The sequence below is a fragment of the Podarcis cretensis genome, assembly GCF_951804945.1.
Source record: "Podarcis cretensis genome assembly, chromosome: 13".
Classification (NCBI taxonomy): domain Eukaryota; kingdom Metazoa; phylum Chordata; class Lepidosauria; order Squamata; family Lacertidae; genus Podarcis; species Podarcis cretensis.
In genome coordinates this window covers 36834613-36849480 of record NC_137182.1, presented here as the reverse complement: position 1 = coordinate 36849480, position 14868 = coordinate 36834613, and the positions used below count along the sequence as shown (strand labels likewise).

Below are 14868 nucleotides of genomic sequence, written 5' to 3'. Positions count from 1 at the left end.
AAAATTGTGCTGTCTGGCACCCTGCAGACCAGCAGCTCCAGCCAGCATCACGAAAGGGCAGGAATGGTTGCAGTGGAGCCCATCTAACAGCTACCTGCATTGTGGGTTGTTAAAGATTAAGAAATGACAGTATCCAGCCCAACACAGATAGACTCAGAAGCAATAAGCTGCTCAGAACCTGTGGAAGAACAGCAGGGTAGGACTATTTCCTCTATTGCTTGTGGGCACCTGGTTTGTTGATGCACACAAGACAGGCTGCCAGACTAGATGAACCTGCGGTCAGATCTATCCGAGCTCTTAGCCTTCTTACGAACCCACAACTGCAGCTGCCTCCTTTGCAGCCATTCGATCTGCGTCACATTAGCAGGGGATCCTGTTTCGCTCCTTGCCACGAAGAGTGCCGCCTCTGTTCTTTTTTTAGGGATAGAGAAAGCTGTGCTATGCGAAGTCAGACTGCTGGTTCATTTAGCTCAGCACTGACTGACTGGCAATGGCTCTCCAGGTTTCAGGTAGGCATCTCTCCCAGCCCTGCCTAGAAGTGCTAGGAATGAGCCCTGGGCCCTTCTGCATGCAGAGCAGATGTCCTGACCGCAGAGCTCATCCCTTTCCCTCTAGTTTAGCATGTCAGGCTGGTGTTAAAGGCCCAGTAACAAAATTCCTGTTCTGGCAGGAGCGAGCCATGGAAATCATTAGGTCTGACACTCCTGTGCAGATCCTGTTTTTTGTGAATAGCTCCTATTTCCCCAAATTGACTTAAGTTGTGACTGGGCTGTGACTGAATCCCCCACCCCCAAAATGGAGACAGCCTGGTAGCACCTCCCTCTGTAGATTCTGAGCCCCGTCTCCCCTGGGCCTGTGCTGATCAAAGACATCAACGCTAGAGAGACCAGCAAATTCAGAAGAGAAATGTTTATTCAATCAGTTCATTTACAGGGCCTCTTCTCTCCTGTTCCCAGGTCTCCTGTCCATAACCACAGCCCCACATTCTGATCTCTCCATTCTCAAAGCAGGGTGAATACACTTGTTCAGAGTGAAAATGTAGCAGCAGGGATGAGGGGGCAGCTAGGGGTAGAAAGTAGGTGTGCACAGTTGTTTCATCTACTGCAGTGCTGTGGGGGGGGGTCTATTTTAAACAAAATAACATTGAAAGACTAAAAATTTGCAGGGGCTCCGTTCCAGGGATAGGAAAGTTGGTTGGGGTGAAAGATAGCAGTACGGTGCTGATGTGAAAAAGAGGACAGGGCTCCTGCCCCTTTAAGTGTTATGTGTAGCAAAGGGGATTTCAGAAGAGGGAGCTTCTACATAAATGTACAGGAGCCCCAGATAGAGATAGAGATAGAGATAGAGATAGAGATAGAGATAGAGATAGAGATAGAGATAGAGATAGAGATAGAGATAGAGATATAGAATTCAACTGACCACAACAGCAAGCAGAGCTCTCTCTTTCTTCCCATCTCTAGTTTTCTCGTCCACTGTATGCTACCCAACAACAATTAGGCTGAGAGATGAAGGTTAAATTTGTGTGTTTGTTCTCCATGCAGAGCGTGTCTTCTACCACTGAGCTATGGCTATTCCTACTAAGGTTCACAAGCATGGCAAGGGTGCGAGACTGGGCCGGTGCCAAAGGAGTGCTCCTTGCACACGTGGACATGTGTTCATCTACACTCCAATGTTTCTTCCTATACAAACTCACACATTACAAATGATGCGTACGGGATTGTGCGTGTATATACGTGTGTGTGTGTGTGTGTGTGTGTGTGTGTGTGTGTCTAGAAAGGAGCATGTAAAGGTGTAATGGTGATGGGGGAGGCTGAGCTAATTTGAGTGTCTAGCTCTGCAAACACCATATATTTAAAGCACATTGGAAGCATGTGACTTCCCCCACCCAAAGAATCCTGGGAACTGTAGTTTGTTGAATATAATAATTGTTGTTGCTGCTGCTGCTGTTGCTGTTGCTGCTGCTGTTGTTGTTATTCCCCACCCATCTGGGCAGCTTCCAGAAAAAAATAAAAAAGAATAAAATGTCAAACATTAAAATCTTCCTGATACAGGGCTGCGTTCGGATGTCTTCTAAAAGTTGTGTAGTTCTTTATCTCCTTGGCATCTGATGGGAGGGCATTCCACAGGGAGGGCGCCACTGCCGAGAAGCAGATGCTGAGAATGGTGACTGTGTGGTGGGTAAACTACAGTTCCCAGAATTCTTTGGGAGAAGTCATGTGCTTTAACTGTATGGCATGTTTATAGCCTATATCTCTGGGGCAGCTTAGTCAAGGGGAGGGGGATTCTCTCAAAAGGGATGGGGTGAGCTCTCAAATGGCTGTGCAACAGGCACAGCTGTTTGGGGCACCAGATTTTATTAAGGTGGCTTTGTGTCAGGAATATAGCAGAATCTTGTATGTGTGGGGGATGGGGAGGGGTCTGAAGGGTGGTGGCAGCAGCAAGCAAATCCGAAGGGCACAGGCTGGAGGCCAGGCCACTACTGCCGCAAGGACTCTTCCTCCGACAGCAAGAGGGGCAGGCGTGAAACAGCTCTTTGATCTGTAAAAGACAACGGAGAAGAGATTTGATTTCCCAGCCCTACCCTGCCCTGCTCCACATAGAGCTCCCAGCATTCCTTGTTCCAAAGCAGAGAAGATTCAGAACTAGGTTTCCCAACTCCCTTAAAAAAATGCCCCTCTTCTCCCAGAGAACCCAGCATCTGTCCATACCTTGGGGGTTCAGGTAGGTTAGAAAATCCATCAGGGTTTGGAAGGCGCCATCATCTAAGGAGCGCAGAGCATGTGCTGAAAGACAGATGAAATGGAGTTGACGGGGAAAGGCAAGTGTTCTAGGAATTCTAAGGTCTTATATAAAAAAAAATGTTCATAAATTTACAAGGCAAACACACACATAAGTATATAAACTAAGGTTACCAGAATTTTTTCAATGAATCCGGGGACACTTTTCAGCTTCAGTGGATTTTGTATGGGGACTGATTTGTAAATCTGAGGACTGTCCCCGGGAAACAGGATGTCTGGTAACCTTAATATAAACCATGTGCCTGAAATAGTACAGGAGAACCATCCTGAAGCCATTTTGGCTCTTCCAGTAACTTCAAATATTCTCCCCATTGTCTCTTTGCTCACAAATCCTGTCTTAAGGACATATTTGTGTTATGAATAGGGTGAGCCTGTGACCTGAATTCAGGAACTAAGTATTTAACATCTCAAAAGGAATGGCCAGGCTGCCCAGGTAAAACAATCAGTGACCATTACAGTGGTACCTCGGGTTACATACGCTTCAGGTTACATACACTTTAGGTTATAGACTCCGCTAACTCAGAAAGAGTACCTCGGGTTAAGAACTTTGCTTCAAGATGAGAACAGAAATTGCGCGGCGGCAGCAGGAGGCCCCATTAGCTAAAGTGGTGCTTCAGGTTAAGAACAGTTTCAGGTTAAGAATGGACCTCCGGAATGAATTAAGTACTTAACCCGAGGTACCACTGTATCAGTATCCTGCCAGACAGGATTTCTGCTGGATTTCCCGCCCCTTTCAGTGAAGTATCTATGATGTTTCAGGGGGGTGGTCTCAAACTACAGGGTGGGCAATTTCAAAAGTCCTATAAGGGCTTGCACACCATTGTTCGGGGTTCCTCTCCTCCCTCCCTGCGTGGCGTGGCGTGAGCGGGGGACTCTGTTGCAACAGTTTAATAAAGATCATGCCTACTAGCTGCTTTACTTCACAATTTTCTCTGGTTGGCCTCTGTTTTTTTCTCCTTCCGATAGGGAACCTACTTAACGACTCTATACAGGCTCTTATAACACAAGCTTAATGGAGCATGCAGGGAGAGGGCAGAGAATTCAGTGAAAGGGTGCTCACCCAAGGAATCCTGCCCTACGGAATACAAGTCCTCCATAGCATCTCGCTTATGCGCCAGGCTCCCTTTGTTGGACAGTGTCTGGTGAGCATCTGCTTTGGGGAGAGGAGAGTGCAAGGGGAGAAGTGCTGCAGGTTACATAGGGGGAAAAATACAGATTACATCAGGTTTGTGAACAGCCTTTTGGCTAGTGGCACATAAGAACCACCCCTTAGCTACCAGACAGGACACCTTCATACACTGGAATATAACTTGTTCTTTCCTCTTATGCCGTCAATGGGCTATAAACGAACTAACATGGATACGGGAGGTTATGTGGACCAGTAGCAATCTCTGAGGACTAGCAATTTGTGCAGATTTAATTTGCACGCCTGTCTGTCTGGATTACACTACGGAAAACTAATTTAAAGAGTGAGGAGACTGAATTTATGATGATAAGGATGACGGATCGGAAGTATTTTCCCTCTCTCCTTGTTTTCCTCCAAAGACTTATTGCAAGGGTGTACACCAATTTTCATCAAAATCCAAGACGGTGGGTGACAAAACCCTTGTTTTTTGCGTTGATTTGATTTGGAATGACCCATTGGGCAGCTGCCTAAGAAGAGGCCTTGCTGGATCAGACCAAGGGCCTTTCTAGTCCAGCATTCTGTTCTCACAGCAGCCAGACAGATGCTGCAGGCAGGAGATGGCTGCAGCAGCACTCTTTCCCCTAAGGAAGTTGCCTTAGAGCTAGTCAATATGAATGGACAAAGCTGTCCATGATTTTGACTTCTCTCAGTTTCTCATTTTTCTCAGTTCTACACATTCATTCATTCATTCATTTTGCCTGTTCTCAATTTCTTTTGAGCCCCATGGAAAGTTGCCAGCGTATTGGTGCAAGTATCGCCTCAAATGCACATTTTTTTATATGCAAATTTGCCCAATATACACCTTTCTGCAAGACATAATGCCTTTTATACATTAGTTTTTACCGACACACACATTTTTAGGCACACTTTCCCACCCCATAATAACAGCAATTTGGAGAAGTGCGTATCTCGAGAAATAGCTGTGTTTCGGTTCAAATATTACCGTATTTTTCGCTCTATAAGATGCACCAGACCATAAGACGCACCTAGTTTTTTGGAGGAGGAAAACAAGAAAAAAAATATTCTGAATCTCAGAAGCCAGAACAGCAAGAGGGATCATTGCGCAGTGAAAGCAGCGATCCCTCTTGCTGTTCTGGCTTCTGGGATAGCTGTGCAGCCTGCATTCACTCCATAAGACGCGCACACATTTCCCCTTACTTTTTAGGAGGGAAAAAGTGAGTCTTATAGAGCGAAAAATACGGTATTTCAGAAAGTGTGAAATAAGCAGCTTTGCATTAAAAACCCAACTTATTCCTCTCCGCACCCCTACAAAACCAGACCATTGGCCCATCTTCCTCAGTGCTGCCTGAAGCAGCTGACAGCAGCTCTCCAGAGTTTCAGTCTCTCCCTGCCTTAGTTGGAGATGCTGGGGATCAAACCCGGGACGTTCTGCATCCCAAGCAGATGCTCTCCCTCTGAGCTACAGCCCTTCCCAGGACAGGCATCTGCGCTGGCATTCCAGCAGCTGCCCATGGGTGCTACACACTCATGCCAGGCCTGGAAGGTGGCATCCCTAACAACAGAAATGTTTCTCTGGTTATGCTAAAGGCATCGTTATGCCATCTCTAGTCTAACAGGATTTGCAGGTTTTCTGAAGCGCCGGGGAAATAAACCAGCAAAGGTTTATTTGAGCAGAGAGGACAGAGGCATGGACGAAAAGGGGGCGCATTCCGCAAGCAATGGTGGCTCTCGCAGGCCTTCTGCTTGGCTTCCACAGTCAGAGGCGGCCTGCATCCTCTGAGCGTCAGGGAATCATAAGTGGGCGGAGCTGCTCTCGCACTCGGGTCCTGCTTACGGGCTTCCCTGGTTGGCCACTGTGAGAACAGGATGCTGGACTAGATGGGCCATTGGCCTGATCCAGCAGGCCTCTTATTCTGTTCTTCATTATTATTAACTATTTATTTATTAAATTTGTATACTCAGGGCAGTTCACAACATAAAATTACTACACACACACACATGACGACGACAACTCCCAGACCTGCTTCCACACACGGTGGCAGATACCTTATAGTGCAGTCTTAGGCACTTCTACTCAGAAGTAGGTACCATGGAGTTCAATGGGATTTAACCCCCAGGGAAGGGTAACTTCAGCTTCCAATATCATTTTATTCTTCTCCTTGCCCTTTGGCCACATACCCTCCAACATTTCTCTGATGAAAATAGGGGCGTCCCATTCCATAATGATAATTTCATACCCCACATATCTTACTGGGTTGCCCCAGCCACTGTGGGCAGCTTCTGACTTATATAAAAACATCAGTAAACATTTTAAAAATTTCCCCTATACAGGATTGCCTTAAGATGGCTTGGGGAGGGTCAGATAACTCCAGACCCTCCAACATTTCTCCAATGAAAATAAGGACATTCTAAGGAAAAGCGGGAAATTCCAGGATCAAATTAGAAACTGGGATGGCTTCTCTAAATCAGGGACGTCCCTGGAAGATAGGGACACTTGGAGGGTCTGTGGCCGTATCTTTCTCATGCCAAGCAAATCCTGACTTGACTTACGATGTCCCAAGAGGTATCCAGCGCTGTTCAGGGTCCAGCCGCGTTTGTCCTTGGGCTGCACATGCAACAAGAGGAAAAGTACCCTGAAACTAAGCCTGCCAACAGTGAGTCAGAGGGTGACATTTGCTATGGAGAAACCTTCTGTGGAGGGAGGGATACATGCCAGTACAGTGGTACCTTGGTTTAAGAACAGCCCTGTTTACGAACTATTCGGTTTATGAACTCCGCAAAACCGGAAGTAGTGTCCTGGTTTGCGAACTTTACCTCATCTAAGAACAGAAGCCAAACAGTGGAAGGCCCCATTAGGGAAAGCACACCTCGGTTTAAGAACGGTTGCAGTTTAAGAATGGACTTCCAGAATGGATTAAGTTCATAAACCGAGGTACCACTGTAGTGGCTTACACCATAGACAAAAGTGGGTAGGGTTAGAGGTGGGCAGGGCCAGAGACAAAGTGGGTGGGATCAGAGACAAGAGTGGGTGGGGCTAGAGGTGGGCAGGGCCATAGACAAAGGTGGGTGGGATTAGAGACCAAACTGGGCGGAGCAAAGGATGTAACTGTCACCCTTGAACGATAGGGCCACATTTGCACCTTACTTTTAAAGCACGATTATGCCATTTTAATGGGCCATTGCCTCTGCTAAAGAATCTTGGGAATGGTCATTTATTCAGGGTGCTGAAAGTGTAAGGAGATCCCTCTTCCCCTCACAGAACTGCAGTTGCCAGAGTGGTTTAACAGTCAATCCCTCTTCCTGAAGAACTCTGGGAACTGTAGCTCTGTGAGGGGGGGGGGAAGGGTCCCCTAAAAACTCTCAGCACTACAGCTCCTAATATTCTTTAGGGGAAGCCAAGACCGTTCACACAATTTAATAGTGCTTTAAATGTATGGTGCAGATGCATGGGCATAGCCAGGATTTTTGTTGGGAGGGCAGAACCTCAGTTTGCTATGTATCTTTATTGATTTTTATTGATTCAGGGGGACAGCTGCCCCTCCCTGGCCCCCCTTGGCTGTGCCCATGTGCAGATGTGACCTAAACTTCAGCCACACAAACGTCAGAGGTTTCTACACAACTTTCTCTCATTCTCTCTCTCTCTCACACACACACACAGAATAGCTGGGAAATAGTTGGGGTAGAATCTTTATCCCTGATGTATTTGCTTTCTATCTGCAAGGATTTTTCGTTTGTTTGTTTTTAAAGTGTTGGAGTAACTCACCACCAGAACGGTTCCACAGCATTCTCCAAGTAGCCCACAGAGGAGCAGAGAAGCACATAGCACAGATTGAGAGCTCCACATCATCTGTGGGGAAGAAAGAAATCAAGGAGGCATTCTGGTTTCCAGCCTGACACTGTTTCCCCCACTAAATCACATTCCCAATCCAGAATAAGTAAAGGATGCCTGGATGGTTAAGTCCAGCCAAAGGTGACTATGGGGTTGTGGTGCTCATCTCGCTTTCAGGCAGAGGGAGCCAGCGTTTTTTCCACAGACAGCTTTCCGGGTCATGTGGCCAGCATGACTAAACCACTTCTGGCGCAACGGGACACCGTGACAGAAACCAAAGTGCATGGAAATGCCATTTACCTTCCTGCAGCAGCAGTACCTATTTATCTACTTGCACTGGTGTGCTTTCAAACTGCTAGGTTGGCAGGAGCTGGGACTGAGCAACAGGAGCTCACCCCATTGTGGAGATTCAAACCGCCGACCTGATCGGCAAGCCCAAGAGGCTCAGTGGTTTAGACCACAGAGCCACCCAGAATACCAGGATCATGATAGACATTATTTCTTGAGAGCTCCCCAAGAGGCACAATAAATATATAACATTGGTTCCCTTGGTGGTGTGTATACAATTTTTGTCTGCCTGTTGCCAGTTTTGCAGGGGGGTTTTTAAGCACTAAGAAGTCTTCAAAACCTGTTTGACCACAGACCATAGTCACTAATCACATAGCAGCTATGGTCTGCGGCGAGATACAAGTGCGCACCAAGGGCACCGTGAGTGTAACTTCAAGCCTTTGAAAAAGAGCGCTGTCTGCTTACACAAACACACACTCCTCATCTTCTTTCCAACTCCACTCACTGGATGATGCTCTCAGCAAAGCCACATAGCAAGTCTGCCAATAGCCATTGCCAGAGGGGATCCTTTGTATGCAATGTTCCCAGATTCAATCCCTCCACAAGCACGGCCATTTGAAGGGTCAGATGCAAGTCAGAGTATTTGCACTAAGCTAGGGGGCCAAAGAGGCTGGTCTCAGAATAAGGCAGCGCCCCATGGTCTGCATGTGCTCTGGCACTGCGCTGGATGGTACCTGCCCAAAAGATAACTGAGCTGCAGGCCTCTTCTCTTCAGCTCAAAGCCCAGCCGCATCATGACCTCTAGCCCCTAATAACCCGCAACCCTCTCAAACAGCGACGACTTCACGATGCTTTTAAGATGCAGGCGCATGAAATGTGGTACATGTGTGCCAAATCTTCCCTGACAGGGCTCCTGTTCCTCTTAACACCTGCATAACAGCCATACATTCAACAGGTGGAGACATTTCTGTCACTGCTTTAGGCCACAAAAAACCAAACCTGTTGAATTTCTGCCTACCCCGTTGGGGCAAAAAAAAGTGACACCCCTGCTGTGCCCCATTTCATGGATCTGGAGAGTTGGGCCATCTAGGAATCTCAGCTAAAACATCCCTGACAGATGGCCATCCAACCTCTGCTTAATAACCTCCAAGGAAGGAGAGTCCACCACCTTCTGAGGGAGATTGTTCCACTATTGAAACGCTCTTACTGTCAGGAAGGTTCAGTCGGAATCTCCTTTCTTGAATCCATCTGTCTGAGTCCCACCCTCTTGAAGCAGCAGAAAACAAGCTTGCTCCATTTAAACTCTCTTAACTGTCAGCTGGTGTCCTACCCCACACCCCCAAACCAGCACCCTTAAATCCCAAACCTCCATCATAGATTTTAAGGAATTCATACCTTGAAACCTGTCAGGAGCCGCTGGATGTCTGATTCCCCACAAAGTAGGGGACCCAGGATTTATAGAGGGGGAAGGCGCAGGTCGGGTTGCGTCATTACTCCATAGACAAAAGACACAGGGCGGCGGGAACGTATGTGTAATTGACCGTAATGGCCCCCAGAAACCCAGCTGAATGGGGAACAGAGAGAGAGAGATGTACTAATCTCTTTTAATGCGCAATTTATTCACATCCTTTGTCAGAAAATTGATGGAACATTGGGGTGGGGGTAATTAGAGCTAATTGACTCCTCAAAGTGAATCGGAGGAGGGTGGTCAACCATGCAAGAAGTAGACACCTGCCAAGAGGCCTTCCTGTTTTTGAGGCCAGAAAACTCTGTGCCCTGCTGCCTCTTCTCTAATCTTGCTGCCCTCCCAGAGAACTCACAGATTTTACAGCCACTTCACCTGTGTACACTATTGCCCCTGCAGTGCTTTTCTAAACAGTCCCATCTTTAAGAGAAATTTGGAGATCTAGCTCCAAGGAGGCCCACTCTGGAGGGTTGGTGTGTGTTCATTATTACTGGATTTTATTTATTTATTTTAAATATATTTATTTACTTTTGCAAAAAAGAAAGAACATAACATCCACAGAACTGAAATAAAAAAGACAAAAACAATACACATAGAAAAAAATAAAAATAAAAATTCCAACTTTTAAAATTATACTTACAAAAACTTCCTTTCTTGACTTCCTCTCGCCTCCCTTTTTTGTGTTCCTCTTTACCCAATCGTATACAGCAAATCCAAAAAATTCTTTCTAAACTCATTTCTGATTATTAAAATCATTCTATTTATGTCTCCAAACTTTCCTCCTTATATTTTAACTCCTTCTAACATATTATTCACTTTTGACATAATATAGCTTTAATCTTTCACCCTTTTTCTATTATACTTTTTACATATCTTTTAAACCTATATCACTAATGCCATATTATTCTTAAGTCCGACATCATTTTAGCATTCATAAATTTTGCAATGTTTCTGCAAATAGTTTTTAAACTTCTTCCAGTCCTCTTCCACCGCCTCTTCTCCCAGGTCTCGGATTCTCATTATTACTGGATTTTATTTAAAACACTTTCACCCCACTTTGTGCTGTAAGGTCGGCTTCCAAAATGAGGCATTAAAATCAGTTGCTATAAAATATCACAATTAAACAGAGATTGCTGGGCGAGCTTAGTCAATCTAACATTAAATCCTGGGGTGGAGGGAAGCAAAGTTTGGAGCTGAGGCCCAAATGTGATTAGCATTGGCACAGGGTGAATTGTTCTGGTGAGGCAATTCAAGAGATGAGGCGCTACCACAGAAAACAGGGTTGCAAACTTGAATATAATATTGTGGGGGCCCAGGTAAGGCCCACCCCACATAATCGATCACATGATACAGTGCACACACACCATTTGAATGGGAATGCTCATCAACTTTGTGGGCCTCAAATATTTTATTGTGGGGGCCAAAGCCCCTAGGAGTTGGCTCCTATGACAGAAAATATTCTACAGCCACTGTCAGGGCTCATCCACACTGCCGCTTGCCACGGGCTTTCTAGGCACGTCTGAGATGTTCTTTGTTTGCTCTGCCCCGTTCCCAGGGGAAACCCGCAGTTTACCACAGAATTGGAACAAACGTCAGTCAGGTTTTTTGCAGACTGGCATTTGTTTCGATTCAGCAGTTCACCGTGGGTTCTCTGGGGGAAAGCAGTGGGACAAATGAAAAGCCTCTCAGAACCGTGTCTAGAACAAGTGGAAAAAACACCACAGGACAAACCAAAGTGTGGACAAGCCCTCAGAGGCAGTGTGACCCTGAACACCACCCCTGCTTACAGCCTTCCCACAGACATGGCATGTCCCAGCAGGCTCTGTTTATGTTCTTAAAAGATCCCAAACTATCCCTTGGCACCTCCACACCCATCTCACTTCTGAATAACGGGCTCAGGCAGGCTCATATGGGAACAGCCCCTCAAGACAGATTCTACTGCACCAGACCAAACTCTCCAGCTCTCCTGGTCAAATTTCACTCCAGAACCCCTAAAGAAATCAGCAGCTGAAACTCCCAGCGAGGGCATCCAACTTCTTCTCCCCCAATAGGCCTATCCACCCTGCCTTCTGCAGCAGTAGGACACATACAAATAAAGTTTTAATTCTCCACTACATTAGCTTCATGCTAAGGGAGATGGTGGACTGATCTTTGAACTTCTACATTCAGGCTGCTTTTAAAGGCCTGGAACACGGCCTATTATAAATATGGGCAACCCTGCTCCCAAATGAGCCTTACTCCATCTTCAGGGAGCTCAGCGATTCTGCTCCTAGCCAGTATTTGTTATAATGCTGTAAAGTAGCCTTCCCTGACCAGGTGGTGCCCTCTGTATAGTTGGGTTTGATGGGATTTGTAGTCTAACGCCTTTGGAGGACACCGGCATGTTGGGGAAGCCTGCTTGAAGCATCGTATATGCTTAACAACAACAACAGTGTCATCAGCATATGTGATGCTTCAATAAGGCTTCCCCAAGCTGCCGGTGTCTTCCGGACTACAAATTCCATCAGTCCAAGCCATACAGAGGGTACCACCTGGCTGGGGATTGGGATGGCTGCTTTACAGATTATTTGAACAAAAATAAGCACTCCTGTGTCCTGTTGCAGTTTCCTATCTGAAAACTGATGCAGGGGAATATGGGAGGCAAATGCCACCCCAGTTACTTAAGATTTCTTTCCAGCACAATTTAATGCATTAAATGACACTCCTACCCAAGTCCTCTTTTTCACAGCATCCTGTAATTTTCCCTCCACAGTTCGCCCTCTGGATCTAATTGGTACCCTGGTGGGCTTTAGGACAAGGACTTTCATCTGCATCTGGCCTGCTTTAAGTGCACATGGGGCCCTTCAGCCTAATGGCCCCATTAGAGATCTTGAAGACCTTTCGGGAAAGAAGAGGCATCTGCAATACGTCAGGATTCCAGGCTGCTCTGGGAGGGGAGTGGTACCCAATATAGAACTGATTTGTCGGAAGCTAATAGGTCATCAAAAGATGCAAAGAGGCACTCGAGGCCTCTTCTTGTAACATGTAAAAAGCGTATTTGCGTACATCCATTTTTCACTGCTTGTTTGTAACGGCTGGTGGTTTGAAAGGAGCACTGAAGTAGATTATCAAGATTCTCAGGGTGGCATCCAGGACTCTTGGGTTCGCAGGGACATTTGTTGATTGCCAACCATGTTTCGGGAAGGGGCTTAGAAATGAGTTTCCTGGCACCCATCCAGAATGTTACCTTTGTGGCCTAATAGAACTGAAAAATGCAAAGCTGGAGGGAAAGATTCAGCCAAGCCGTTCTTGCTGTTAATGCGCACTATCAAAGCGCATCAATGTGCACTAAGGCATCACCATTGCATAGCCAGGATTTTTGTTGGGGGGCAGGCCTTTGTGGGGGGCAGAACTTCAGTTAGCCATGTATTTTACTGATTTTTATTGATTGGGGGCAGCTGCCCCCCTCTGCCTACACCCATGGACATTACACTGGTGTGTGTGTGTGTGTGTGTAGGGACTTTGTGCACACAAAATGTGAAAGCAAACACATTGTGCCACCCTGCTCTTTTAAGATGACTGTGCTCTTAATAACTGGATCACAATGTTGTTCCCCCAGCTGCCGTGCAGCTAGGATAAGCCCTATAGCCCAAAGCCCTGGCCTCCCCCACTCCCGCATGGCTTCATGTATCTCCAAGGCCAGTGCTGGCTCCAGGATTTCAGTTTGGCCCCCTGTAACCTGGAAGAGGTGGGACATGCAAACTGGGAGTTCTCTTAGGGCACTTCAGAACTGTTGCTATTTGCAATGTGGGGTTCCATCTCACAGTGACCAATTCAGGTTGTCCAATCGAAGTGGATTTGGAGGTCTTGAACAACAAACCTGCTTCCCCCAAAAAGGCCGACTTTTTGTGAAAAAATGAAGAGGAAATTCATCAGAAGGTACGGGAAAACAATTGTCTGACATGTCGCATAAATTCCTCACATACAGATCAGAATCGATGCTCAATAAGAGCCAATGTCGCCTAGCCTCTCCATAAACTCTGCAAACAAATCAGGATGAATGCTCAGTAAATAGGTCATCTGGATGCAACTGCAGGCTACATCTAATCGTCTTAGATACTTTGTGCCAAGTCAAAATGATAGCACTGTTGGGGCAACAACGGTCCCTCTGCTGGTTTGGGGGGCCCTGGCTGCCCTCTAGCCCTGGCAGGGCAAGAGGCATGGATTTGGAGAAGGTAGGTCAAGATTTACTGGTAGATCTCAGGATGATCAAGAGGCATTTCTGACTCCCAAGAGTTTAATGACAGCAGCAGCAAAATGTCTCCTCCCACCCCTTCTCTGAAATAAATCGCTGAAATGAAGAAAACTTGGGGATGGGGAACCAGGAACTATTTGCATTTGAAAGGACTGTGTGATCCAGTTCTGGGTCAGAAAACAAATTCCAGGACTGAAATGTGCCCAGGGGCACCCTGGCACTTGGTTCAAAGTGTGCATGAGTCCTCTATGCCATCATTCCTCACCTTGTTCTGGCTGGTGGATCCTGATGTTCTAGTTCAAAACAAAACAAAACATAGTTATGCCGAGTCTGCAGCCTGCGTGCTCCTGGTCGTCTAAGGCAATACATCTTTATTTGTGGACTCAGAGTCACTTCCATCATCTGATGCATAAAATGCAATCCTTTGTTGCAAGGATACAGACATGTAGTTTTTAGGGTGGGTATGTTAAGCCGCGGGCTCAAGGGGAAATGAAATGCAAGAGAAGGGACGACAATTCAGCTGGAGCTGGAGTGTCTTCGAAATAAGCGAAGCGGCCCTTCTGCAGCAGCCCAGATCAGTGATGGGATAAATAACAAGGGTGTTTTAATGAGGATCCGCAGCAGGAAAGGAACCTACGGTCTCCATTCAAGCCCAGATAAGCTCTCCAAAGTCTAACCTGCTTCCCTTTGGATAACTCAGTCGTTAGAGCATGTGGGCAAAAGATTCCTGCATTGCAGGGGTTGGACTAGATGACCCTCGGGGTCCCTTCCGACGCTACAGTTCTATGTTTCTGAAGATGCCCACCGCCCAGCTATCTCGACACAGCGCCGCCTCCGTTAAATCCATGGGGCTACTCCCTAGCCAACCTGCAGCGTCAGCCGTCAAATTTGCCTGAATCCACAGAGCCTCCCCGGGGAGGGAGAGAAACAGAGAGCGCGGGGGGGGGGGAGGCGCTGGCCCTTTAAATCTCACCCGCCCCGCCTCCCGCAAGCCCGTCCATGCCAACCTCCGGCGGACGCTCTTCCCTCCCGTCGCCGCCTTAGTCCTCCAGCCCATCCGGCAGCTTCTCTAGCCGCACCCATCCCCCTCGACTCTATGGCGCCACC

The 14868-nt window shown here is 46.9% G+C and overlaps 1 protein-coding gene across 7 annotated transcripts; it reads right to left on the bottom strand.

The window, feature by feature from the left end:
* Nucleotides 1–894: 894 nt before the first annotated feature.
* Nucleotides 895–14823, bottom strand: LOC307201400 (galanin peptides-like). Of its 7 annotated transcripts, none has more exons than XM_079950583.1 (8): nucleotides 14769–14823; nucleotides 14027–14054; nucleotides 9458–9626; nucleotides 7709–7792; nucleotides 6496–6550; nucleotides 3859–3984; nucleotides 2709–2783; nucleotides 895–2538 (listed from the first exon to the last, which is right to left on the bottom strand). In XM_079950583.1, exons 4-8 carry the CDS (start codon nucleotides 7790–7792, stop codon nucleotides 2477–2479), a joined length of 402 nt encoding a protein of 133 aa, XP_079806709.1. In that variant the 5' UTR covers nucleotides 9458–9626; nucleotides 14027–14054; nucleotides 14769–14823; the 3' UTR covers nucleotides 895–2476. The 7 variants fall into 7 exon arrangements, with proteins under 7 accessions (XP_079806709.1, XP_079806711.1, XP_079806708.1 ...); XM_079950585.1 differs by having other exon boundaries at nucleotides 14735–14779; XM_079950582.1 differs by lacking the exon at nucleotides 14769–14823 and adding an exon at nucleotides 14439–14700.
* Nucleotides 14824–14868: the final 45 nt, after the last annotated feature.

Excerpts from the sequence above, each read along its gene's own strand:
- LOC307201400 (XM_079950583.1), bottom strand. The coding sequence starts at position 7,792 with ATGATGTGGAGCTCTCAATCTGTGCTATGTGCTTCTCTGCTCCTCTGT. Across the intron at positions 3,985-6,495 it reads TGGATACCTCTTGGGACATC|CACTTCTCCCCTTGCACTCT; the intron begins GTAAGTCAAGTC and ends TGTAACCTGCAG. Across the intron at positions 2,539-2,708 it reads AACCTACCTGAACCCCCAAG|ATCAAAGAGCTGTTTCACGC; the intron begins GTATGGACAGAT and ends TGTCTTTTACAG.